General features: G+C 46.1%; 3 protein-coding genes across 3 annotated transcripts in view; all 3 read left to right on the plus strand.

Annotated features, from left to right (window-relative positions):
- Positions 1–4,762, plus strand: part of LOC101171898 (collagen alpha-1(XI) chain-like) — a 75,762-nt gene extending 71,000 nt beyond the window's left edge. The window contains exons 64-67 of the mRNA XM_023965025.1: positions 150–262; positions 340–408; positions 2,478–2,711; positions 3,714–4,762. Of these exons, the coding sequence (XP_023820793.1) occupies positions 150–262; positions 340–408; positions 2,478–2,711; positions 3,714–3,860 (563 nt within the window). The 3' untranslated portion in view covers positions 3,861–4,762. The remainder of the gene's footprint in view (positions 1–149; positions 263–339; positions 409–2,477; positions 2,712–3,713) is intronic.
- A 1,208-nt stretch (positions 4,763–5,970) lies between these two features.
- LOC111949041 (basic proline-rich protein-like) lies at positions 5,971–8,226 on the plus strand. The gene has a single exon (XM_023964959.1). The coding sequence runs from the start codon at positions 5,971–5,973 to the stop codon at positions 8,224–8,226; it is 2,256 nt and encodes a 751-aa protein (XP_023820727.1).
- A 1,025-nt stretch (positions 8,227–9,251) lies between these two features.
- LOC101172146 (noelin-3) lies at positions 9,252–21,606 on the plus strand. The gene is made up of 6 exons (XM_011473377.3): positions 9,252–9,556; positions 10,862–11,005; positions 11,961–12,116; positions 19,037–19,256; positions 19,726–19,832; positions 20,535–21,606. Exons 1-6 carry the CDS (start codon positions 9,485–9,487, stop codon positions 21,210–21,212), a joined length of 1,377 nt encoding a protein of 458 aa, XP_011471679.1. The 5' UTR covers positions 9,252–9,484; the 3' UTR covers positions 21,213–21,606.
- The last annotated feature ends 2,928 nt before the right edge of the window (positions 21,607–24,534 follow it).

Below are 24,534 nucleotides of genomic sequence, written 5' to 3' on the forward strand. Positions count from 1 at the left end.
TCTGTCTGTCTGTCTGTCTGTCTGTCTGTCTGTCTGTCTGACTGACTGACTGACTGACTGACTGACTGACTGACTGACTGACTGACTGACTGACTAACAGTCAGTCATTTGCTGCCTCAGCAGTGTTTATAGATCACTTTGTCTCTCAGGTGAATACTGGATTGATCCCAACCAGGGCTGCATTGGAGACTCCATCAAAGTCTACTGTAACTTCACAGCAGGAGGAGAAACCTGCATCTACCCAGACAGGAAATCCGCGGGGGTGAGGAACGGCCCCCATGGTCTCTGCAGCCCTCAGTACAGCTTTGGACCTGAAACGTTTCTCTGTCTTTGTTTCAGGTTCGAATATCCAACTGGCCCAAGGAGACACCAGGAGCCTGGTTCAGTGAGTTTAAACGTGGCAAAATAGTAAGTGTGCATGTGTTATGTGGTTCTTCTTTTGCAGAGCTTTGTTTCACAAATACAGTTTTTTCAGTCGCTTTAGTACATCATATAAGCAGTTTCTCACTTCTTTGAACAAGTTGCAATTGCTTTGGTTCATCCATGCAAATGAATATGTACAATTCTCTGCTCTTTGCTACATTATCAATTGTTTATGTCATGTTGATCAAAATGTATTCTAAAGTTCACTGTGCAATAGTCTTCCTCCTCAAAACACCTAGTCATTAGTTCATCGTATAAGTCATTAACTGCAAAATGGTTGACCAAGTTGTCATAATCTGACAAACATATTTCGCTGGATTGCTAGAGAGGATATTCGCTGTGATGTGGATGAGAATTTGTGGCCTAACATACAGGAACGACAAGAGGTGTAGGAAGACCACACCAATTCCTACTGCACTGCCTGGACTGTTGGACAGAATATTGTCCTCTTTTTTTCCCTTTGTGTTACTGTTTGCAGTGGGTTTTTTTCTATGTTGGTATGACATGGTCTGTCAACAAATTACAATATGAACAATAAAAGTGTAAATTGGAATCTTTATCAGTCTCTTGCAATCAAACAAAAAAGGTGTAACTTCCATTTTACAATAATTGTCATCCAAACTTTAGCCATAGTTTCCATCAGAACCTCCCTCTAAAGTACACAGTTATATTGACAACATGACTAAGTCATTTGACTGTCTTGTTCGTAGACAATGACACAAGGACTTGACATTCTGATGGCACTGACATGTTCAATGACATAAAGACTTAGTTTTGAGAGATGAACTAAAGATTTTGAGCAAGTTACAGGCTTTTGCCAGAAATCCATAGTGTTTTGCTGTTTGCAGAAATTGTTTTGAGAAATGCACACACGTATTTGCAAACTTCAATTCTGATCTGAGAATAGTACTAAAGCCACTGAGAAAAACTGTAAGTAAATAAGACATTAAAGGAACCTGCCTAGCATTTTATTTCGCTGTTTTAATTTAAAAAGAAAAAGAAAAGAAAAAAATGAATCCAGCAGGTGTGCATTTGATGTTGCATAATGGGAGCCAGTTTAGTTGTTACCTCCTAAAATTGTTGAAATGGTCAGTCCTCATCTCTGCTCAGCTGGAGATTGGTTGATGACAAACTTAATTTCACATGTTTTGTGTTGGTGTAGCGGTAGGGCGGTCGTCCCATGATTGTAAGGTTGCAGGTTCGATTCCCGCCTTGCACGCCCATTTCTTCATTGTAGGAAGAAAGGCGCTATTTAAGTATACGCCATTTAAATAAGACATTCAGTGTACACAAGATCTTAAGTTAGTAGCAGCAATGCAAAGTCCAGTTTTCACAGTGTGCTCAGATAAGGGGGGGTAGTTGCTGGGAGGGACTGTTCAGCAGCCATACAGCCTGTGGATAAAGGCTGTTGCTCAGTCTGGTTGTTTTGGCCTTTATAGACCTGCACCTCCTTCCTGAGGGCAGCAGATGGAGGAGGTGGTGGGCTGGATGGTGCTGGTCATGCAGGATGTTGTGGACTCTCTTCAGACAGCGGGTGGTGTAGAGGCTGCTCATCTCTGGGAGAGTGGTCCCAATGATTTTCTCAGCTGTTTTTTCCCCACCCGTTGGAATCTCTGATCAGCCTTGGTGCAGCTGTGAAACCACACTAGGAACCCAAATGTCAGAACTCTGCTGATGGCATAGTTTTAGAAGTTCACCATCAGCTGCCTGGAGATTTTTGCCGTCTTTAGTTTCCTCAGGTGTTACGTGCTTTGTTGGGCCTTGCCCACCACTGAGGCCGTGTGTGGACCCCATGATAGGTCCTCCGTCATTGTGACCCCCAGAAATTTAAAACTGGTCACCCTCTCCACCATCTCCTTGCCAATGGAAAGTGGCTGATGGTTCTTACTGCGTCTCCGGAAGTCAGCAATAATTTCCTTGGTCTTTGTGATGTTTAGTATCAGGTTGTTATCGTTGCTCCATGAAGCCAAGTGTTGCACTTCTTTCCTGTTGTCCATTTCATTATTGTTGTTATTTCATCTCCCTTTTTAACCGCTTTCCCCGCCTCCATCTAGCTGAACTATGTGGACGCAGCAGACAACGCCATCGACTTGGTGCAGATGACCTTCCTGAAGCTTCTGAGTTCGTCGGCGCGGCAGAACTTCACCTATATCTGCCATCAGTCTGTGGCTTGGTACAACGCCCTGACTGACAGCTATGACAAGGCTCTGCGCTTCCTGGGCTCCAACGACGAGGAGATGTCTTATGACAATAATCCTTTCATCAAGCCTCTGATGGACGGCTGCTCGGTGGGTACACAGACCAAAACATGCCGCCAATCCTCACGAAAATGCAGATGGGTGGGGGAGCATGTCTGCAGGTGGTGAATTTAAAAAAAAATAGCAGCTGGAGTGAAACCAGAAAACTGTCATCAGTTTAATTTCATCCTTTTAGTTTATTCACAGCCAACAAAATGTTATGTTTTTGACTTTGAACCAAGAAAACAAAAAAGTTTAATGGGAGGTTAGCATTTGGCAAACAAAAACCACCATTAAACTATGAAGAAAAATCCGCACATCTCCCAATACTGGAGAGCTTCTTAGAACCTCAAACACAAACACATGTCCGTGTTTCTCTTTGCACGTCAGTTTAAAGCAAAACAGCAAATCTTGAGGATTTATGAAGTAGTTGTTAGACACAGAATGATCCCACAGAGCTCCCGCTTCCATCTATGAGATGAATCTGCAGGAAAGAACGTTTTCATTTGAATCTGAACCCCAAAACTGAGATGGTTTACATCAAACCATGTTTTTAATATTTTCTTGTGATTCGACATGAGCTGCAATACGATTGATGGTCATATTTACTGCTGGCGATCTTTTTTTCAACCGCAGATTTCCCTGAAGCGTTTTTGGACCGACTCTTGTCAGAAGCTAATGAAACCTTTCTGCCTGAAGTCAGATTTTTCTCATGGATTTCAGTGATGGACACATGTTCCCCCCTCCCTGTGTGACCATCACGTTAGCATCTTCAGCTGATGAGGCGTAAAGCAGCATCAGGACCAGGGAGGAAATGTTTCAAAGACGTCCCATTTTAAGGACAGTCGTGACATTCAAGGACACTCATTGATCAGGATGCCTTTGATAGTTTAGGTTGATCAATGATATCAGATGTTTACATCAGAACTCATGATTAGGAAAGAAGCCTCCATGTTCATCCCTGCTAATGTTTGATTCCCTCATTTATTGACAGAAAATCAGTTGGTAGTTTAAAGTACTTCCGTTAAAAAGACTTTTGTGTTTTGTGTGCAGCTGAGGCAGGGTTACTCCAGGACCATGTTGGAGATCAACACCCCCCGCATTGACCAGCTGCCCATCATTGATGTCATGCTCAATGACTTTGGTGAATCCAACCAGAGGTTTGGCTTCGAGGTTGGTCCCGTGTGTTTCCTTGGTTAGACACGCCCCTTCTCCCGCTGAAGGACAGGGTCAGACGGTTTGTACGGACGCCCATTTAGACCCAACAGCTGCTCCCCCCACAAAGCAACTTCTGTTTCCTGTGACTCTAAGAAGTCTTCGAAAGCCCAGAACAGTCCTGGAAGCGCCGGCATGCGGACCCAACTTGGGTCAGAACCGCCTGACTTTGACCTTGTGACATCAGCAAAAGGACTTTTGATGCTGCAGTGGACAGCAGTGCACCTTTTCTTCATTGAGGATCTGCTGGTCTCAGCTTCATCCTCCTCTTCCTCCCTCCTCCTTTGACCCAGCAGGTTCTGCTCTGAATTCAACCACAGAGGAGCTTTTGTGCACAAACCACTCAAGGTGCTACGATCGGTGCGTTTTGTTAAACTGTAATTAATTTTATTAATATTTGTACAAATTGGTGCACTCTCTCGCCTGCATGAGCCCTGTCTTCAACTTTGAACACACTTGAGAGGTCATGCTCAAATAAAGAATATATTATTGTCTCTTAAGGAAGCAGTGGATTCCAATCAACCATGACACGCATTACCAAACCCTGTGAATCTGTTTTTGGATGTACATGTTATAAAACCGGCCTGGCAAACACCGCCTCATTCTGATTTCCTTCCTACTGCGTTTAAACGGGAGGCTATAAAAACCCATTTTCAAATTTTATTGAGGGTATTTTTATCCAGCCAACTGCAGTACCTCAAAAGTGGACCTAATTTTTCTCTGGAAGCATGTTCTAAGTTTTAAAGAGCCTACAGAAAGAGTTTTATCAGTTCAAAGTTGTCGTGTGGTTTCATTAAAGCGGCTGCAGAAGAGCCCTGTGGAAATGATCTGTGTATGTTTTCACATGCTTTCATTGGAAAGGATTAAAACTTGATTCTAAAAATGCTGAGCTGAATGTTTTATTGGCTGCCCGCGAGTGCAGAACTGACTCTGCCTAAACCTGATCCTCCATGTTGGTCACAAGAACTAAAGAGGTGGATTTGCTCAGTTTTTGGTCCTCTCTGAATCCGGATCTACTGGAACCCCGACTTTGAGCTTTTAGTAGACTTGTTAGTCTCTTTTAAACCTGTGCAATTACCCCACCTTTTCAACCTGAGTACAATTCAAATAAATGGTTGGTGCTTTAGCGAATGCACATCACGGCCGCCCGCATTCCCGCGTGGATTGATGATGATGCGGCTGAAGAAAACCTACCGAGAACGTCCATTATGGAGATGCGCGTGGACGTGTAACACAGGTCATTAGATTCTGTCTGTACGTGAGAGCAAGCAGATATTTTCCCGCCAGTCAAGGATGGACACGTCCACAAGTCTGGTCTGCAATCCACAGGTGTCTGTGTTCCATGATGGCCTCAGCACGGACCCCAGCACTTCTTATCTGTTGATGCAAGCAGGTCTCACTGTTCATTTTGCAGCAAGCACAGTTCTCAATAATGTTCATGCATATATAGAAACATATAAAAGCATATTCGTTCCCACAGCAGGTTTGTGTGGAGAAAGCAGCCAAAGTGTCATTTTCAGTGGTTTGTAGAAGGATCTAGAATGGATTTGTCTCCTTAGTTGTTCCACAGCTGCCTGTTCTCTCAGTTTTATAGTGTTTTTTCCAACACTTTTTCAAGCAGATCATTTTATCTGAAAGTTTATTCAGCAGCTTTAGATGAAAAATCTGAATCTGCTGAGAGCTGCTGCCCTCAGGAGACACATGCATGTCAGCCTCCATTCATCTTCTAAACCTGCTCTGGCCTTTTGGAGTTGCTGGAGCCTATCCTATCTGGTAAGGGGGGGGGGGTCACCCAGTCCATCACAGGGCCACACACACATTGACAACCACCACACTCACACCTGGGAAACTATTCAAACCCACTAATGAAGCAAGTTTCTGTTGAGGAAGGAAACTGCAGAAAGCCCACATGTGAACCAGGAGAACATGCAAACTCCACACTGGAGGAACATAGCTGGGATTTGGATTCTCAATGTGAGGTGAGAGTGCCAAGCACTACACCACACACACATAGGCCCAGCATCGCCCAAATGGATCAAATGATTTCAGAAAAAAAGCAAGAAAACAGTTTCATAAACTGATAGAGACATTACCAATGAGAAGGTCAGGACTCCATCCATGTTTCCACCCCAACCCTGACCCCAATCCTGACCCCAATCCTGACCCTAACCCTGACCCCAATCCTGACCCCAATCCTGACCCCAATCCTGACCCTAACCCTGACCCCAATCCTGACCCCAACCCTGACCTCGATCCTGACGCCAATCCTGACCCCAATCCTGACCCCAACCCTGACCCCAATCCTGACCCTAACCCTGACCCCAATCCTGACCCTAATCCTGACCCCAATCCTGACCCTAACCCTGACGCCAACCCTGACCCCAATCCAGACCCTAATCCTGACCCCAATTCTGACCCCAATCCTGACCCTAACCCTGACCCCAACCCTGACCCCAATCCTGACCCTAATCCTGACCCCAACCCTGACCCCAACCCTGACCCCAACCCTGACCCCAATCCTGACCCCAATCCTCACCCCAATCCTGACGCCAACCCTGACCCCAATCCTGACCCCAATCCTAACCCTAACCCTGACCCCAACCCTGACCCCAATCCTGACCCTAATCCTGACCCCAATCCTGACCCCAATCCTGACCCCAATCTTGACCCTAACCCTGACCCTAACCCTGACCCCAACCCTGACCCCAACCCTGACCCCAATCCTGACCCTAACCCTGACCCCAATCCTGACCCTTACCCTGACCCCAATCCTGACCCTAATCCTGACCCCAATCCTCACCCCAATCCTGACCCTAACCCTGACGCCAACCCTGACCCCAATCCAGACCCTAATCCTGACCCCAATTCTGACCCCAATCCTGACCCTAACCCTGACCCCAACCCTGACCCCAATCCTGACCCTAATCCTGACCCCAACCCTGACCCCAACCCTGACCCTAACCCTGACGCCAACCCTGACCCCAATCCAGACCCTAATCCTGACCCCAATTCTGACCCCAATCCTGACCCCAATCCTGACCCTAACCCTGACCCCAATCCTGACCCTAATCCTGACCCCAATCCTCACCCCAATCCTGACCCTAACCCTGACGCCAACCCTGACCCCAATCCAGACCCTAATCCTGACCCCAATTCTGACCCCAATCCTGACCCTAACCCTGACCCCAACCCTGACCCCAATCCTGACCCTAATCCTGACCCCAACCCTGACCCCAACCCTGACCCCAACCCTGACCCCAATCCTGACCCTAATCCTGACCCCAACCCTGACCCCAACCCTGACCCTAACCCTGACGCCAACCCTGACCCCAATCCAGACCCTAATCCTGACCCCAATTCTGACCCCAATCCTGACCCCAATCCTGACCCTAACCCTGACCCCAACCCTGACCCCAATCCTGACCCTAATCCTGACCCCAACCCTGACCCCAACCCTGACCCCAACCCTGACCCCAATCCTGACCCCAATCCTCACCCCAATCCTGACGCCAACCCTGACCCCAATCCTGACCCCAATCCTAACCCTAACCCTGACCCCAACCCTGACCCCAATCCTGACCCTAATCCTGACCCCAATCCTGACCCCAATCCTGACCCCAATCTTGACCCTAACCCTGACCCTAACCCTGACCCCAACCCTGACCCCAACCCTGACCCCAACCCTGACCCCAATCCTGACCCTAACCCTGACCCCAATCCTGACCCTAACCCTGACCCCAATCCTGACCCTAATCCTGACCCCAATCCTCACCCCAATCCTGACCCTAACCCTGACGCCAACCCTGACCCCAATCCAGACCCTAATCCTGACCCCAATTCTGACCCCAATCCTGACCCTAACCCTGACCCCAACCCTGACCCCAATCCTGACCCTAATCCTGACCCCAACCCTGACCCCAACCCTGACCCCAACCCTGACCCCAATCCTGACCCCAATCCTCACCCCAATCCTGACGCCAACCCTGACCCCAATCCTGACCCCAATCCTAACCCTAACCCTGACCCCAACCCTGACCCCAACCCTGACCCCAATCCTGACCCTAACCCTGACCCCAATCCTGACCCCAATCCTGACCCCAATCTTGACCCTAACCCTGACCCTAACCCTGACCCCAACCCTGACCCCAATCCTGACCCTAACCCTGACCCCAATCCTGACCCTAACCCTGACCCCAATCCTGACCCTAACCCTGACCCTAACCCTGACCCTAATCCTGACCCTAACCCTGACCCCAATCCTGACCCCAATCCTGACCCTAACCCTGACCTCTACCGCGACAGAATCCAGCCGGACTGGAAACTGAGCATGTGTGGAAACAAAGGTCAGTAGAAACTGAGATTTATTTGGTTGATTGTTGTCACTTCAGTTTCTGTCCCGTCAGATGTTCTAAACCAGTGTTTTTCAACCTTTTTAGAGCCACGGCACACTTTAACCTTGCCAAAAATCCCGCGGCACACCAGCATCCAAAGAAAAAAAAAAGAAGCAGAAATTCATGGTCTTCATTAATCGAGCCCCCCCCCGCAATCTAACGTGCATTTTTGTGATAGTTGTGGCGGAAAAAGCAGGAAGTTGCGGCAGTTTTTTTTCTAAGATGAAATAAAAGTTACGTTAGAAAATGTATAAACTGTTTGTTTTGGTTTCAAGACGTTAAACAAGGAGGACTCATTGTGCGTTGAGACACTGTCCCTTTAAGCCAGTGCATCATGGGAGATGTAGGGTGAAAACTACCGAAAGAGGGCAGAAAGACTCGCGTCTCTGAGCTTCATTGTTTTGATCATTTGTTTCACGGTCTGACACCAGACTCTGTGGAAAGCTACACCGCTAAAGACGAGCTTTAGCTGGTATTTTTGTTAGAACTGAGCGATTTTTTTAGCTAAATTGGAACAAGGAAGTGAAGACTTTAAACACTTCTGATTGGTCAGACTGATGACATGTGATTAAGCCTTCAAGAATGATTGGCGGAGACAGTTAAAGGGGCGGGACTTTTCCGCAAACACTTATAGCTGCAGGTAAATCGCGGTAACGTCATTCTTATCAAAATGTATTTAATAGAATTAAATGAACACAAAGAAAATTAAATTTTATGATCTTTTATATTTCTAACTACTTAGTGTCTTATCAGGGCCTGTTTGGATGAACAAAGAGCTGATTTCCTGGAGATGGAAAATGTTTTTAGATCAGTTAATGAGGGCAATTTTCCACGGCAAACTTGACCATCTCTCACGGCACACTAGTGTGCCGAGGCACACTGGTTGAAAAACACTGTTCTAAACAAACTAAAGCTGCTGTCCTGCAAGGATGACACACCCCTCCCCCCACACACAGATGGGAGGGGCCGCTGCGTGATGTCACATCCATGAGGAAGGGTCCCCAAACCAGCATTTTGTCACGCACAGACCCTTCAACTTTTGTCCTCCTCTCAGTGGAGGGGGAGGGGGGGTATGGTTGCCGAATGGTGAGCGTGAGAGAGAGCATGTGCCCCCTCCCCTTCCCCGATATCCACGCTCCCTGCGACAGTCAGTGAACACAACGGCACGCGGACGAGGACTTGCGGGATTTTCTTCTTTCATCACAAGGGCAGCGGAGGATGCGGTCGCTGTCCGTGGTCCTGAACCACCTGCTTTTCCTGCTGTTGTTCGGATCTTGCCCCCCCACAGCGGTGAGTGCGCACGCAAACCCGCCGGGAGGACTGGGGCCGACCCGAACACGGGCTCGGGTAAAGTTCAGGGGTTCTGATGTGTTTCGACGTCACAGCTCAGGTGTGTTTCTTTTACTGCGGACACCTGGACACATCCGGGATGTTTGAGAGCAAAAGCGGAAACTTTGATCTGAGACGGTGGATCAGGTGGAGTTAGAAAGGATCCGCTCCATCACTCAAACCAAAAATGTCCACGCGTGTTCAGCTGAGGAGCTCCGTGTTTCTAATGTAGAAGTTTACCAAAATTATCTGGGGGGGAGCAGGTCAGGCAGGGCAAAAAAGTTCACTGCCCCTGCTCCTGCCCCTGCTCCTGCTCCTGCCCCTGCCCCTGCCCTGCAGCAGCTTCTCAGTGGTAGGAAGTGGTGTTAAATTGACTGTGCTCTCAGATTGTTGAAGGGAGAACAGGGATGAACTGGGTCTGCAGCTGGTTCTGCAGTTTCTGCTACATGGAAGGCATAGTGGGAAGTCCGTCTTATGAGTTATTGTGAGGGGAATGAAAGAGCCGGAGGACAGTCAGTCATGGAGGGACTCATGAAGGAAGTGAGGTTCAGCAGCAAAGAGCTCAGAGAGGAGCAGAGGATGTTTGTCTCTATCATCCTTTCAGCAGCAGAACACAATGAGAGATTTCTGCAAGAACTCCATAAAACCGCCACTCCCATGACTGTTCTATTATATCAGACTCTAATTCATAAAACGCTGAATAAGTTGGGTTGGAAGGAGAAGAGAAGGAGTCATTTTCTGTGCGTTTCTTGTCAGTCCTTGGAGCAAAGAGGTGACACATCAGCAGGTGAGGTAAATGAGTCAAAAGGCCCAGCTTGTCACCGTCTGGTAGAGAAGTCGCGCTCCTCCAGGTTCAGGCTACAAGCTTGCTTTCAGAACATCTCCATGTCTTCAGATCACAGGTTTTTGTTCTTTTCCATGTTTGCAGCAAACAGCATCGGTTCATGTTTATGGTCTGTGGATCAATGCTGGATTTCATGTTGGCTTGTGATTAAACATGGAAATATGCAGCACTGGTTTGTTAAAACAAAGCCTTCTGCGATGATTGGTAAAGAGCAGAAGAAGCTCCACCGAGTTTAGATCCTTTGATTTCTCTGAGGAACTTTCACTGACAGAGAAAAACCAGGAGCTCCTCCATCAAAGCTAGAAACAAGCTGCACTTCCCTGAAGGCAGGACGGTCTCAATGCAGTCAGACGGGGGGAGCCTTGGGGGTCACAGCACACGTGACTGTGGAGGCTGAGTGTTGTGTTTGGGTTCTTGTGTAGACGGTCGGGTCAAAGGAGGGGTGGCAGGTCTACAGCTCCGCTCAGGACGCAGACGGGAGATGCGTCTGCACCGTGGTGGCTCCCGAACAGAACCTGTGCTCCAGAGATGCCAAAGGAAGGCGGCTGAAACGGCTGCTGGAGAAGGTCGGCATGTACGCACACACACACACACACACACACACACACACACACACACACACACACACACGCACACACCCACCCACACACACGCACACACACACACACACACACACACACACACACACACACACGCACACACCCACCCACACACACACACACACACACACGCACACACACACACACACACACACACATACACACACACCAGCATTCATGGCGTCTAAAATGGGACATGGCCCAAAGCGCTTTAAAGTCACATTCCCACAGTCCAGTTTCTGTGTGGAAACAAACCACATCAGCTGTGCGAGAGTGTCCTACATCCGCCTGTATGTTCTCTAATGTACTGCCTGAGGCCAGCGGTCAGGATCCATCTACCAGAACAGAACACAATGCACCAGTGTTGCTGCTTTGGTAAAAGTACAGCACAGAAAGCTCCATGTTTGCGTGTCAGCTGTCATCAGCTGGAGAGCTGCAGCATCTCTGCCTCCATCTTTATCCGTCCTCAGGAAACCTTTTCTGAAAATGGACCGTAGAGAAATGCTGTTAGTTCAGACCCACTTTTCCAGGCACACAAAAAGACTGAATAAGACTCAAAAGCCAAAAAACAATGTTTTGAAGTTTTACTAAGTCAGGAGCGGACAGACGGGGGTCACATTGGATCTGAACACACTGAAGGTGCATTCAGGAACATCAGTTATACAGTTTTGGACACAAACACATAAAGAGTCCAGCCTCTGCTCACAGCTGAGTGTCTGCAGCCTCGGGGCTGTTTTGAAGCTGCTGCGGGGGGGCAGAGCAGTGTCTGTGCACACGGGTTCACGGTTCCAGCCCACATGGGTCTCCATGTGCTTCATAAACGTGTTGCATTTGTTGAGAACCAGCCTCTCCTGCAGGACGTGTCTAGTTTCATGTGTGGATCTGCTGCTGGACGGAGAAATCAGAACCGTTTCCCTCACAGGTGCAGAACATGACCCAGTCCATCCAGATTCTGAACCTGCGGACTCAGAGAGACTTTCAGTACATCATGAGGATGGAGAACCAGATCAAAGGACTCCGGTCCAGGTTCCGGCAGGTCGAGTCCGACAGGAGGACCCACGTTAGCAAGAACTTTCAGGTATGCGTTTCTTTCATGGGTGGGTGTCTGTGGAGGAGGGTGTGTGGGGGGGGGGGGGGTCAGATGTGTGCAGTTCTGCTGCCGCCTGGAGACGGAAAGCAGGGATTGTAAAGCAGAAGTGTAAAGGCAGCAAGGAGACGCTCAAGGACAGCCTCCATGGTGACGGACCTCATAGCTCCATAGGTTCTGCTTTACGGCCTCTACCACGCTATGGTCAAGCCTTTCATAGCTAACTGTATCCATGCAAATATCACCTCGGCACACTAAAGAACGTTATTTTAGGAAATATGAGTTATTTTCACAGCTCATTTTCCAACCTGGAAGTAAGATGGCTCGATCTTGGAGGCCCCGCCTTTCGCTCCTTTTGGGTGCCGCCCATTTCATGAGGTCTACCTAGAGAAGGCTGGGCAGCGTGTCGGCGTTTCTCCCACATAAACAGACAACATCTGAACTTTTACAACACTGTAAATCTTATTTTTAGGTATAAAATAATACCAATTCTGTGCTTTTACTTAAAATACCTTGTTTCCATGCAGTACTTGGTGATTTTTTGCAATTATAAGTTTCTGTTTTGTATGTAAGTTTAATCATCCAAAGTCATATTTACTAAACCAGTTCATGGCCTTAATTAGTTAATATTTCCAAGTAAATGTGAATGAGTTACAGAAGGTATATTTTTACAAACTTTATTGAATGTAACAATTCAATCACAACAATTGAAAACAGCAACAGGGAAGGAACAAACCGGGGGGGGGGGGGGGGTTATTATTACATTTTACACAAAGACATTGAAACTGACCCACAGATCAAATGTTTTAATGGCTTTCTCATTGTCAGAGTTTCTTATTGTGTTCATGTATCGTTTGAACTCATTGATAAAGATAGAACAATGAGGGCTGGGATTTGTAACTTTGGTTTTATGAATGTTCCATTTGCATAAAAACAATAAAAGGTTAATGATGTAGACTTGTTCTTTTTTATGGGATGGACAGTGGGTGAGGCCAAACATAACATGTTCTAAAGGTGGAAGTCTGAGTCAATGTGGGCGGAATTGAAATGTCAAACTTTAGACCAGAGTTTAGTGGAAAAGGGACACGACCGAAATAAATGTACAGCATCTTCAGGCTGTTCTTGACAAACAGAGCAGCTTAATCTATATCTTCTTTGAACCTTTGCAGATTTCTGGATGGGTAGAATTTATGGATTAGTTTAAGTCGGATTTCTTTGACCTTATTGGGGAAAAAGCATTTTGCTGGTAGAAACAGAAGTGATTCTAACACGCCTCTCTGTGCTGGGAGCACGACGTCAGAGCCCCGCCCCTCATTTGAGCGGTCAGGTGCGCATGCTCCACATTTCAAATGATGGCGGACTTTGCTGACTGAGACGTGGATCACAAAGGTAAGTTTTTTAGTGAAGCAAATTTTGTACGTTCCTGTTAGCTCACATAATTACGTTAGTCCTCCCTTCAAGCAGCTGCGCTAGCAAATGTGGGTTTTTCTGCTAGCTAGCTAAGTTAACGAGCTACTAGCTAACTTTGTCCGTTTGCCTGGAAATGCCCCATTAATACTTGAAGGCGGGTTTTTACCAAAACAAACGGTGGTAAAGACAGTAAAGTTCATGCTGGAAGGAGTGAATTTCATGATGATGGTATCAAGTTGTGCTTCCCGTCATGTCTCCTCTGTCTCACCCGCCATTATGACTAAAGTATGGCCCCAGACCGTCTAGTTTGAAATGATTCAATTATTGCACTGCCGCCATGATTAAATGTATTAGGAAAAAAACCCGCTGGTCTACGGAACTCAGTTTCACTCAAGTCTCCGTCGACCTGTTTTATCTGCGACACCGACCGAGCTGACACGGTGAACCTCAGCGTCGCTATGGTGCAGGACGCCTGACTCTGGAAGTCCGCTGGAGAAATGTTCTGGTTTGTGCACATCCTGTGAGCCAGGTGTTCATGGACAGTCTGCACGTTACAATAAAGAGAACCTTTAATTGTATGCATGCAGTCGAAAACGTATGCCATGATAGTCCGGGTGAATTCTCGATTCCGATTGGCTGCTCTGCTGGGTGTGCCGTAACCTGACGGTGAAAAAAGAAGTTCCGGTCACCTATCTTAAATGAATTGTATCACTGCGCCGGCTTCTGTAACCCTTGTTCTATCTTAGATGACCCCCCCCCCCCCCCCATACATTGAGGTGTTCTTCCTACCAGGACAAAGGTGGATAAAGGTGGAAAGATTTCATGGAATCCATGGACACCAGTGAAGATCACAAATCATTGAAGAAAAAAGGTTCAGAGCACTGACTAGTGGGTCTAGATCAGTGTTTTTCAACCTTTTTTGTGCCACGGCACACTTTAACCTTGACAAAAATCCCGCGGCACACCAGCATCCAAAAAAATAGATAAATAAAAAAAAAAGAAAAAGCTCAGTCTGTATTGATTTCCAGCCGCTCTGCAATCTCACATGCATTTTTGTGATAAATGTTGCAGAAAAAGCTGGAAGCTGCAGCTGTTTTTTCTAAAAGATGTATTAAAAATTAAGTTAAAAGATTCAAAAACTGTTTGATATGTGTTCGTTGTTTTAAGACGTTAAGAGGAGAGACTCATTGTGCGCTAAGACAGTCACTTTATTGCATCATGGGAGATGTAGTGTCCGTAATCCGCCGACCGCAGAAAGACCAGCGTCTTTGAGCTTCATGGTTTTGTTCACTTGTTCCAGTCTGATACCAGATTCTGTGCAAAGCTACACCGCTAAAGACGAGCTTTAGCTGGTGTTTCTGTTAGAACAGAGAGACTTTTTTGCGCTAAATCGAAACAAGGAAGTGAAGACTTTAACCACTTCTGATTGGTCAGACTGATGACATGTGATTAAGCCTTCAAGAATGATTGGTGGAGACAGTTAAAGGGGCGGGACTTTTTTCCTTACATAGTTATAGCTGCAGCTAAATCGCGGTATCCCGTTATTCTTATCAAAATGTCTTTATTAGAATCATATAAACACAAAGAAAAAATAATTTTATGATATTTCATATTCTTAAATTCTCAGTGTTTTATCAGGGCCTGTTTGGATGAACAAAGAGCTGATTTCCTGGAGATGGAAAATGTTTTTAGATCAGTTAAAGAGGGCAATTTCTCACGGCACACTTGATCATCTCCCACGGCACACTAGTGTGCCGCGGCACACTGGTTGAAAAACACTGGTCTAGATGACCCCACTCCCAATGGTAAAGTGCCTAGGATAGCACAAGGGTTACAGCCAATGAGTTCTATCACTATAGGAGACATCACGTGGTTCCTCATGGGAGGAGAGCACCGCCATCTTGGTGAGGTCAAGTCGCTGCTGCAGTTCAGCATGTGAACACATTTTTGGCAAAATGCCAGTTCATTGTGCGGGTTTCAACTGCCAAAATCAGAGAAATTAGTGCAGGAAGGAGGAAGGCAGAACATGTCAGAGGTAGGTACTATAATTCTTTTCTTTTAATGCTGCAGGGGCTTCATTAATGTGGGATCAATAAAGTAATTCTGATTAATAGTACACATGTTTTTTTTAATAGAACACATGTTGACATGCATGATGCTGCAGGGCTGTTATCAACATGCTGCTGCATGATGTACGTATAATTTGCTGTCGACATAAATGTAAACTTTATTGTGTCAAACCTGTATACAGCATACTAGGACTAGACTATTATAATAATATAGATTTATGCATTTCTGACTCAGAGACTGAACTTTTCTTGCAGGTTTCCAAAGGATTCAGACTTCAGGAAAAAGTGGGCCTTAGCAATAAAAAGAGTTAACCCAGATGGATCACTGTGGTACCAACTAGTAATACAGTCTGGATATGTTCAGAACATTTGAGGAAACACATTTTGATAAGAGGCCAGAATGTTAGCTTAAAACCCGACACCATAACATCTGTGTTACACAAACTGATCACTAACATGAATCAGTAAATCTATTGTTTCTCTTTAGTTTTTTTAAGGGGAAAGCTGTTGTTAACTTTTGGACTTATTGTTGACTTGTTAATGATTTATTGTTATTTATTATCATTGACTTATCATTTATATATTTTTATTATTATTATTAAAGTTTGAGCTTTGAGCTGTTTCTCTTATTTAACAACAAAAAATGACGTGTATATATAAATTATATACACATATATATTTATATTTTTGTTTAAATATATACAAATATAAATTATATAAAAGCTACTTAAATGCCACTAAAGGCTTTAGAAAGTATTGTCATGTGGACACCGACGACCTCACCAAGATGGCGTGTCTCCTCTAGTGATAAAACTCATTGTTTAAAACAACCTTCAGCTTCATCATCTGGACAAAAATACGCGGTAAAAGGTGAACTTTCTCTCTGAACTGATGCTTTATTCAACACATCGTGATCATCAGCATAGATATATCGCCGAATCTTGACTGCAGCGGTGGTGCAGCGCGAAGCACGTAACAAATAGTCCGCTTTTTGTGAGAAAAGCCATCCAAATCGGAAAGTAAACAAGAATTAGGGACTAAAAACGGGTTAATATGTATTTATTTTGTAAGTGACCATGGTATAAGCGAGTTAATGCCTTCGAAGTCGGACGGTTCAGGCTCCACGGCGTGCGGTAAAAAGTGATAATGCACACTTTGTCAGCCAAGAATCCTTACTTTTTTTCCCCATTAATCCTTACGTAACTAGCAGATTTTATTAGTTATACACTTATTATATAGAAAGTATAACGGTCTGTGTTTTTGACCATGGCGCCATAGTACTATGTTTAGTCTTTGCTGCTCGTCATATTTCTGTTTTCCTTTTAGACTTGAACAGGAAGTCAGAACCGGAGGAGCATCAGACTTTGATTGCGCATAAGCAACTAATTTGGACAAGTACTACACTACTACACTATTACAGGACACCTGGCCACACAGGTAATATTACAAAATAATGTTCACATCATGTGACTTCTACATAAAAAATAAGTTGAAATGAGGTGAAAAACATATCGATAACCTTTTTTCAAGAGCCTGGCACATTCTGACTGCTAATCTGGACTCCCCGCCTGACACAAGGTAAGATTAAATGTTTGTCACAAAATTTCTTTGTGCTGTAGTTTAGTTTCAATTTTAACTTGTATGTTTCAGGTGCCACAAGATGAGGATGAAGTGGAAAAGCGCTGATCATAGACTGAGCTATATTATGATCATGATGACCATATTTGATTGTCTAGCCTTATATGGTTTTCTCTACAATTGTGAATTCTTTTTTTAAGAGAATCAAGATGCATATTTTTCTTATAAGAGTTTTAGCTGATTTCTTAAATGTATTTTACTGTCTTAGCCTTTATTTTGAAATCATTTGTTGTCATTGATGAATTATTAATGTTCTTTTAGGAGCATAATAGTATTTAAGTTTGACCTTTTTACTGATTTATTCCGTTTTTAGCTCCAGTTTTTCCCCGTCGGGACCTTTCTCACTGGGAACAGTTCTGCTCTACCAACACAGCTGCTGTCCCACTGACAGCTCCTGCCTGGGGGGCTGTGCACCACTGTGCGCCCAGGCCAGGGTTGTGGTGTGTATGCCCCCCCAACGTGTCTTTCTTTGTCCCAGGGTCAGCCCCTGTGAACCACGTTGTGTAACTTGATATAAAAAGATGATTTATGAATATTGTCATATAAATATTGTATAAATTGATTACACTACATTGAGTATACCTCTTACTTTATATTTGATCTCTCTTAACTTTTTCTTGTAATCTATTCTAAGTTATTTCTAATTAAAGGCTTATTCATTTTCCCAGCATGTCAGGCGAGAAGCAGTGAAGAGGACTGCAGATTGCTGTGGTCCATCCCAATGAGACAACCAGGACCGTCCGTCATCATGAGGGGGCGGGGCTTCTGGAGGACAGACGCTTGTCTTCTACTCATGGGTGTCATCTATAGGATGATGTCAACTTAACTTACCCGATGAAATTCAAATATACATTTGAAGTATTTTTAACTTCTACTGTACTCTGCTGTATTTTGAGGTTGATACTGATCTCTGAGCTCCTTGCTTGTACCTGACATGTGTATGTGTTCAGACATTGTGTGGCCGTGTCTGTGTGTAATGTTATGTCGATGTTTTAAATGGATCTATGCCATTTCTACTATTAAATAAAAGTGTCTTTCAAATATTCCTCAAGCTGCAAGTATGTGTTTGGGAAAATAAAGAATTATTTCTTTAATAGAATAGTAAAAAGATGTCCTTAATTCAATTATAATGAACATATCATTTATTAAAATTACCTAATAATTACATAGAATGTAACAAAGTAAAAATGTGTGAGATCTACAAAGAAACGACGACAACATTTACTTGGGTTTGTAATAATCGGAGTGAAATTAAATTGTATTTTTCATGAACAATAACTGGTTCTAGTAGGTAAGTTTTACTTTAAAAAAAACAAAGCCGCAGTAAAATTTATAAACATTTACTGGGTGGAAAAAACGTTCATGGATTTTTTAAAGTAAATGACTCCATTTTTTTTCTGTAAGGATGGAGGCGCTTGTCCAAGCAGAACTGAAGGCTAAAGCAAACAGACGAAGGACGCAGGAAGTCCACCAGAACCTCCGGGAGCCGAGGCTCCGTTCAGCTTTTTGCTTCTGAACCTGTTGCAGCAATGATCAATACAGACATATGAACATCATTTCAAGCTTTTTTCATAAACCAGATCCAGGAAAAGTTTGGATTCCACCCAAACAGTTGTATCAGTGGTAATCCATCCTGAGCAAAGAAGATGATCATCGTCCTCTGGATAGAAGGAACGTTTTCACTGGTGGGGGATTGAAGTCCAAATCAGGAATAAATGATCTAACAAGCATCACGTTGAGATGCAGACGCTCCTTCATGGCTTCATTTCTTCACCTCTGCCTGTTTTCTTCCAGGAGCTGAAGGGGAAGATGGCGTCCCTGCAGCCGCTGATCCCGGTTCTGGAGCAGTACAAGACGGACACCAGACTCGTCTCCCAGTTCCAGGAGGAGATCCGGATCCTGTCTGCTGTGCTGATGGGCATCCAGGAGGAGGGGGGAGCTGACGACTATGAGGAGCTGCGTCCGCGGGTCCTGAAGCTGGAGACCCGCCTCCACAGCTGCATGAACAAACTCAGTGAGTCTCTGTGGTCAGCTGTGAAGGGATGACCGGCAGGATTACTGCAGATTATAATCCAGGAAAAAGAGATTCAAAGAAGTCTGACACGTTTATGAAGACTTTTCATTGGAACAGGAGCTTCTGAGGCCAGAGTCAACGTGGCTTTAAGGTTAAAGTTGGGTGTCCATTTGTTTTTCATTCACTCCTTATTGCTGAGTGTCAAACAGGGAGGCACCTCTGGATGTGAACCCACAACCTTCTGGCCTTAGGGTGGACACTGTACCACCAGACCGCTAAGGGATCTACTGAGGGAAGTGGATTGTACCACATGACCTTCAGCTCTGGTCTGAGCATTAACATGTCAAAGCCAGGAGAAGCTGCTGATGAACACAAACGGCTCAGCTTTTGCTGGGACACGTGGAAAGTGTAAGACGATCTGAGGCGTCCTGTTCCTCGCCGTCCTGACACACTGTGTGGTTCTTTACAGCATGTGGGCAGCTGATGAAGATCTCCGGACCGCTGACAGTGAAGACTTCAGGGACCAGATTTGGAGCCTGGATGTCAGACCCTCAGGAACCTCTCCAAAACAACCGAGTGAGATGATGGGGGTCTGTCAGGAGGGGCTGTGTTTGCCCAATTCACACTTAGTAACAGGAAAAGGAAGTAGATGTCCAGTTTTGGCTTTTCAGAGTAAAAGCAGAATCTGTACTTTCGTGTGAACAGAAAGAAGTTGAGGACTGGACTGTAGATGAGATCCAAACCTCAGAAAGTGTCTTCATTCTTATTCAACCACAGGATGCTGATCATGCCAGAAGAAAAGCTTCCCTGTGGGGCAGCCCTTCCCTGTGGGGCAGCCCTTCCCTGTGGGGCAGCCCTTCCCTGTGGGGCAGCCCTTCCCTGTGGGGCAGCCCTTCCCTGTGGGGCAGCCCTTCCCTGTGGGGCAGCCCTTCCCTGTGGGGCAGCCCTTCACTGTGGGGCAGCCCTTCCCTGTGGGGCAGCCCTTCCCTGTGGGGCAGCCCTTCACTGTGGGACAGCCCTTCACTGAGCTCCAACTTTTGCTGTCAGTTTTTAAAACGTTCATTTCGTTTCCTCTGAAACGCCAGTTTCTCTCAGGATCAGTCTGAGGAGGAGTGACATCACACGTTTTCCACCAATCAGTTGTTCTTCTGTAGTGTGCCGGAAGTCAGACGGACAATGAATTTGTCTGAAATGTCTTGAGCCAACAGTGAGAACAGACTCGACTCCCGTTCCTCCTTGGGGGGCCAAAGTGACCAGAGTGTGCCTCTTTCTTTACAGGTGTGGTACATGGACAGGTACACCAACAACAAAATAGTCAAGGAGTTCAAGTCTCTGTCTGACTTTGTGGCTGGAGTGGAGTCCAGGACCTACAACCTGCCCTTCAAGTGGGCGGGGACTAACCACGTGGTCTTCAACGGCTCGCTGTACTACAACAAGATGCAGAGCAACATCATAGTGAGGTACAGCCTTGAGACGGGCCGCGTGGTCACGCAGAGGGCGCTGCAGTCTGCGGGCTTCCACAACGTGTACCCGTACACGTGGGGGGGCTTCTCAGACATCGACCTGATGACGGATGAACTGGGCCTGTGGGCCGTGTACGCGACCAACCAGAATGCTGGAAACATCGTCGTCAGCAAGCTGGACCCGGAAACGCTCCAGATCCTTAACACGTGGAACACGGAATACTCAAAGCGGAACGCTGGCGAGTCCTTCATGATCTGTGGAACTCTGTACGTCACCAACTCCCACCTGACGGGGGCCAAGGTGTACTACGCCTACTCCACCAAAACCTCTACCTACCAGTACATAGACATCCCCTTCCATAACCAGTACTTCCACTTGTCCATGCTGGACTACAACGCCAGGGACCGGGCCCTGTACGGCTGGAACAACGGGCACCAGGTTCTGTTCAACGTCACGCTTTTTCACCTTATAAAAACAGAGGAGGAGTCCTGAGACGGAGCTGGAGGAGAGGAAGAAAGCACGGAAGCTTTTGGTAAACGTCTATGCTGATGACTCTCTGCTGAATCTGACATGACTTTGTTTTCTTCAACTGCTTTACGTTTTTTAGTGGTCAGTCTGAGCAGAAGTGTGTAGAAACGTCTGCAATCGTACCTTTATAAATGTACCAAGCTGCGTTGAGTGTTGTTCCCGTTCGGCGTCTGTGGAGCGTCTCGCCGTCTTCTCGTGCACGTCAGCAGGTCATTGGTCATTCTGCAGTGCGTGACTCTCAGCTGACTCCATTGTTCCTCCTGTTCTGATGGTGAACCTGCGTGTCTTCGTTCCTTCCTTTGGTTTTACTTTTGCGTGAACAAGATGCTGTGTGTAAATAAAATATTGTGTCTTCAGGGTTGTGTTTGAGTTTTTGTCAGAGGGTTAGGGTCTTTTGTTTTTCTCTGCTGTATGAAGCTCGGGTGTCTTTGCATTGACTCCTCTCACTTTTGATAAATGTCCATTTTGCTGATTAAAGGACTGGGACTAAAACTGATGTATGAAGCACTGCGTTAACTGGCCTCGGATCCTCGGGCAGAGTTTATCAGTCAAAGAAACAGCGTTGAGCGTGTTACTCGCCGCTCTGTCAGAGGTGGAGGTCACATTCCTCTGCTCAAGAGCACTTTTGGTAAATCGGCTGTCCAGTAAAGAGCGCCAGTGCGTGACCTCAGATCCTGAGGAGGTTAAGTTGCTAATGGCTTACGTGGCTAATGAACGCCTACAGCTGTGTTCACACCGGACGGGATTCGCGTCTGCCGCCTCTCTTTTGACGCTCGTCAAATTTACTGATCGACGCCGCCGTTGAGCAACTGCCAATGTTTTTCTGGACTCCATTGGTTGCCACATCATGGAAAACGTGGATGGTGTTGAGCGAGTAGCTTGGGTTGAGATGTTTTGGGGAACTCTACCGAGGCGCCGGCGAGCACGTTGCCGTGTCTGCGGTCAGCCAGCAAGGCCAAGATGGTTTAAAAGTGGGCCCCGAATGGGTTTGTCTGCAGTTTCCGTGGTGGCCCCACCTGGTTACATCATTTAACCCTTGTGCTATCTTAGATGACCCCCCCTTCCATTGATGTGTTCTCCCTACCATGACAAAGGTGGATAAAGGTGGAAAGATTTCATGTAATCCATGGACACCAGTGAAGATCACAAATTACTGAAGAAAAAAGGTTCAGAGACTGTCTAGTGGGTCTAGATGACCCACCTCCCAATGTTAGAGTGCCTAGGATAGAACAAGTTTCCGTGGGCACTCAGTGGTCGGCCTCGCCACGCTAGCCAGCCGCCGGTGGACGGCATAGCTAGCTTTGCTGGCCTCTGGGCAGCAGAGGTTCTGCACTCTCCCGGCCCACGTCCCTCTGGCCGTTTTAAACGTTACTTCCTTCTGTCTGTGGCCCAGTTTGAAAAACAAACCTGGGGGGTCTTTTTTTTATTATTGCCTTGATGAAACTAAGATAAACATCATAAGTCCATGGAGCTGAAGCGATCGCGGTCACTATAACGGCAGCTGCTCTGCTGGGCGACACTGGAGATTTGGGCATCGATCCGATACCAAATGATTCCAGGGCTAGCATGGATGCTTCTGCATTACTGACAGAATGGACTGACCTCCATCCATATCAAATCGATGTTCTTCTCATGATGGAGGAGTGCATTAATGTCACGTGTTATCACAGGAATGAGACAATAACTTTATTGATAGCCAATCAGCTCACAGGTTTCCAGGACGGTTCCAGGAGGCAGGACACGCGATGATGAGGTGGGTGCTGATGTTTCTGCTGGAGTTTCAGTCGTCTCTGTTGTAGAACATCTGTATTTTGTTGTTTTGCTTCGTCACATGAGAGTTGGACACATCAAGAATGAGACTCCGTCAGTCTTTTTCTATTTCTGCTGCTAAAAGCTGTAAACTGACTTCAGAGACGTCCCGCTGCAGCTCCTGGTCACATGTCTGCATCACAGGAACATGTGAGACATGAACTGGAAATGTTTCATGAGTGCTTATGAAGGATTTAGTTTAATAGTTCATTTCAAAAGACAAAGATTAATGACTGATGCCATCTTTTCAGCAGCTAAACAATTCGTTATAATGGAATGGTGCCGTTTTTATGTTTGTCTGTTTGCCCGCCTGTCTACATTCATCTTGATTGGACGTTGACCTTTTTCATCGCTCTGTCCTACACGCCTGACGACTTTTGCTCTGCAGAGACACGGTTGTTTTTGGAAATGACCTCACCTGTCTGAGGGACTTTTTTCTCTTCTTTGTTCTTTTTTCCAGGTGCTGGGAGAGCCGTTTTTGTCTGTTTCATTTATGGGCTATAGTTGGCCAAACAGCGTTCACGTTTAGGATAAGTTGGCGGTTGGATGAAGAGGAAAAATCGGATACGGAGAGTTGGGTCCAACATTGTTTTTTAAGAGACTTTTGGTGGGACAGTTGAGTTTTTAGAAGCTCATACGGGCTGGATGTTTTTGTTCATACGTGGGCTGTGACCAATGTTCTGTTAACGACTAGACTTTAGTGCTGAGTTTTTGAATGTGTTTCCTTGACTGTTTAGATGTGTCTTTGTGTAATGATGACTGGTCATTAAAGGTGTTTCTAAAACTCCTCTCTTTTCTCTGTCTGGGTTTCCTTTCTGTCCTGGTTTTCTGCTAAGGGCTGAATCTTTGAGTCCGGGATGTCTTACTGTGAACAGGCAGCAGCTGCTGAACTGCACAGCACCAGCAGTGACGCCAGCGGGCCACTAGATGGCACTAGAGTCAGAGGAAGGATTTCTGGAGTCGCTTCCCTCCTGCCTCTGAGGAAAACATGGAAGCTTTGTCAGGTAAGAACTCCTCACCAGGAGCTCTGCAGACACAAGGAGGAGCTGGAATATTTTAAATAAAGTTTTCATTGAAACATTTGGACTTCTACACATCAGACTGACCTAATCCATCTATTTTCTTACTCCACTTTATCCTTTCAGGGTCACGGGACGACCAGAGCCTAGCCGGCATGGCTGAAGGCAGGTACACTCTGGACAGGACCAGCGTGTCACACAATCGCACACTCCTACACACATGCACGGTCGGGACAATCTAGAAACCAATCCACCTATGAGGCCTGTTCTTGGACTGCGGGAGGAAGCCAGAGCGCCCGGAGAAAACCCTCAGTCACATGCATGTGGAGAACATGCAAACTGCACACAGACGGAACCCAGCTGGGATTTGAACCAGGGTCTGACCACTGCCCCACCGGAAACTATAGTCACTTTTCCTCTGTGAGGGAAAACGTCACCCTAAGACGAGACAAAACGTA

This window comes from Oryzias latipes, chromosome 17 (assembly GCF_002234675.1).
Source record: "Oryzias latipes chromosome 17, ASM223467v1".
NCBI classification, from domain to species: domain Eukaryota; kingdom Metazoa; phylum Chordata; class Actinopteri; order Beloniformes; family Adrianichthyidae; genus Oryzias; species Oryzias latipes.

Excerpts from the sequence above, each read along its gene's own strand:
- LOC111949041 (XM_023964959.1), top strand. The coding sequence starts at position 5,971 with ATGAGAAGGTCAGGACTCCATCCATGTTTCCACCCCAACCCTGACCCC.
- LOC101172146 (XM_011473377.3), top strand. The coding sequence starts at position 9,485 with ATGCGGTCGCTGTCCGTGGTCCTGAACCACCTGCTTTTCCTGCTGTTG. Across the intron at positions 9,557-10,861 it reads GATCTTGCCCCCCCACAGCG|ACGGTCGGGTCAAAGGAGGG; the intron begins GTGAGTGCGCAC and ends GTTCTTGTGTAG. Across the intron at positions 19,257-19,725 it reads CAGCTGCATGAACAAACTCA|CATGTGGGCAGCTGATGAAG; the intron begins GTGAGTCTCTGT and ends GGTTCTTTACAG.